This window comes from Sinocyclocheilus grahami, unplaced genomic scaffold (genome assembly GCF_001515645.1).
Source record: "Sinocyclocheilus grahami isolate Dianchi unplaced genomic scaffold, SAMN03320097.WGS_v1.1 scaffold3582.1, whole genome shotgun sequence".
Classification (NCBI taxonomy): domain Eukaryota; kingdom Metazoa; phylum Chordata; class Actinopteri; order Cypriniformes; family Cyprinidae; genus Sinocyclocheilus; species Sinocyclocheilus grahami.
The window spans coordinates 17,638-18,893 of record NW_015508682.1 but is presented as its reverse complement, the minus strand read 5'-3'; the positions used below and the strand labels follow the sequence as shown (position 1 = coordinate 18,893).

Below are 1,256 nucleotides of genomic sequence, written 5' to 3'. Positions count from 1 at the left end.
CTTACCTGGCAGTCCAGGTGGTCCCGGTTGGCCAGGATGTGGTCGGCCAGGATCTCCTCTCTCTCCCTTTGCACCCCTCTTTCCTGCAAAATGGAAACATGGGGATAGGATTTACAGTAATGAGGATGACTGACAGTATTTTCACAAGAGCAAGATCTATATTTAAAAGGTTTTTTAACCTTTAAGACCAGTGTTTCCTATCTGGCCTGAGGCCCCGATCATGCCAGGAATGCCACGGCCGCCTGGCAGTCCATGAGAACCCTGAGGTCCTGGAGATCCAGGTGGTCCTGGATGACCTGGAGGTCCCATCACACCTGCTCCACCCAGCGCCGCTCTCTTGGAGCTCACCGCTACCGCTGCTAACTTCTCTGTCAGAAGAATATAAGAGCGGGAATTTCAGTGTAAAGTGATTAAGATCAGATAAGTTGAAAAACAGTAGAGTCATTCATGCAGAACATGTTGTTGTCTAAAAACACACTTAGGTAGTGGAAGCCTAGAGCTGCAGTTTTTAAGGCTGAACTTCTTTTATCATGAATGCTGTTTTTAGAACGCCATGTCATGCACAAGATGCTGCAAACATTCGTTCTTTTAACTTGAGTGTTTCTGTTTTTAGAATGCCACGTCGTGCGATACTGAAAAAGACGTGATTGCAGCGGTCAAACATGTCCTTTTCTCACAGACTTAATTAGAAAAACTATTGAAAAGCAGCTCAGTGAAATTTAAAAACTTGAGATGCAGGGCAGTGCAATTGAAAAAATGCAAGGTCTGGAGACACATTTCTTAAAAGACGCTTTTCTTAAAATCTAAACATTTTAACTTGAGTGGCATGTTTTTATAATGCGGTGTCAATGCCGAGACGTGAAAGCAACACATTCAAGCACATTCATCTAGCATGTTTACATAGAAAAACAATGGAAAAGTAGTACAATGGCAAGGAAAAACACGTTCTGTGTGAAGCTCCTCATGCGCGAGAAGCTGCAAAAGAGCTGAGCACAAGCACAGCGGTCAAACATATCCAACTATTGCATGTTTAAATAGAAAAACAATGGAAAAGTAGCTCAGTGAAATGTAAAAATGCGAGTTCTTTTAACTTAAGCGCTGTTTTTAGAATGCCATGATGAGGGCCATTCCCACATAACACGCATTTGCTTTGAAAAACGTAACACGTGGACAGTGAAATGGGGAAAAAATGCAGGGCATTTTTTAAAAGTTGAACTAAAAGTTGAAGATGCTGCAAAAGACACAAGCCCAACAGT

The 1,256-nt window shown here is 42.4% G+C and overlaps 1 protein-coding gene across 1 annotated transcript in view; it reads right to left on the bottom strand.

Annotated features, from left to right (window-relative positions):
- Window positions 1-5: 5 nt before the first annotated feature.
- Window positions 6-1,256, bottom strand: part of LOC107576365 (collagen alpha-2(IX) chain-like) — a gene marked incomplete at its 3' end in the record, with an annotated part of 10,998 nt that continues 9,747 nt past the window's right edge. Inside the window, exons 19-20 of the mRNA XM_016262558.1 lie at window positions 180-368; window positions 6-83 (exon numbers count right to left, since the gene is read on the bottom strand). Of these exons, the coding sequence (XP_016118044.1) occupies window positions 6-83; window positions 180-368 (267 nt within the window). The remainder of the gene's footprint in view (window positions 84-179; window positions 369-1,256) is intronic.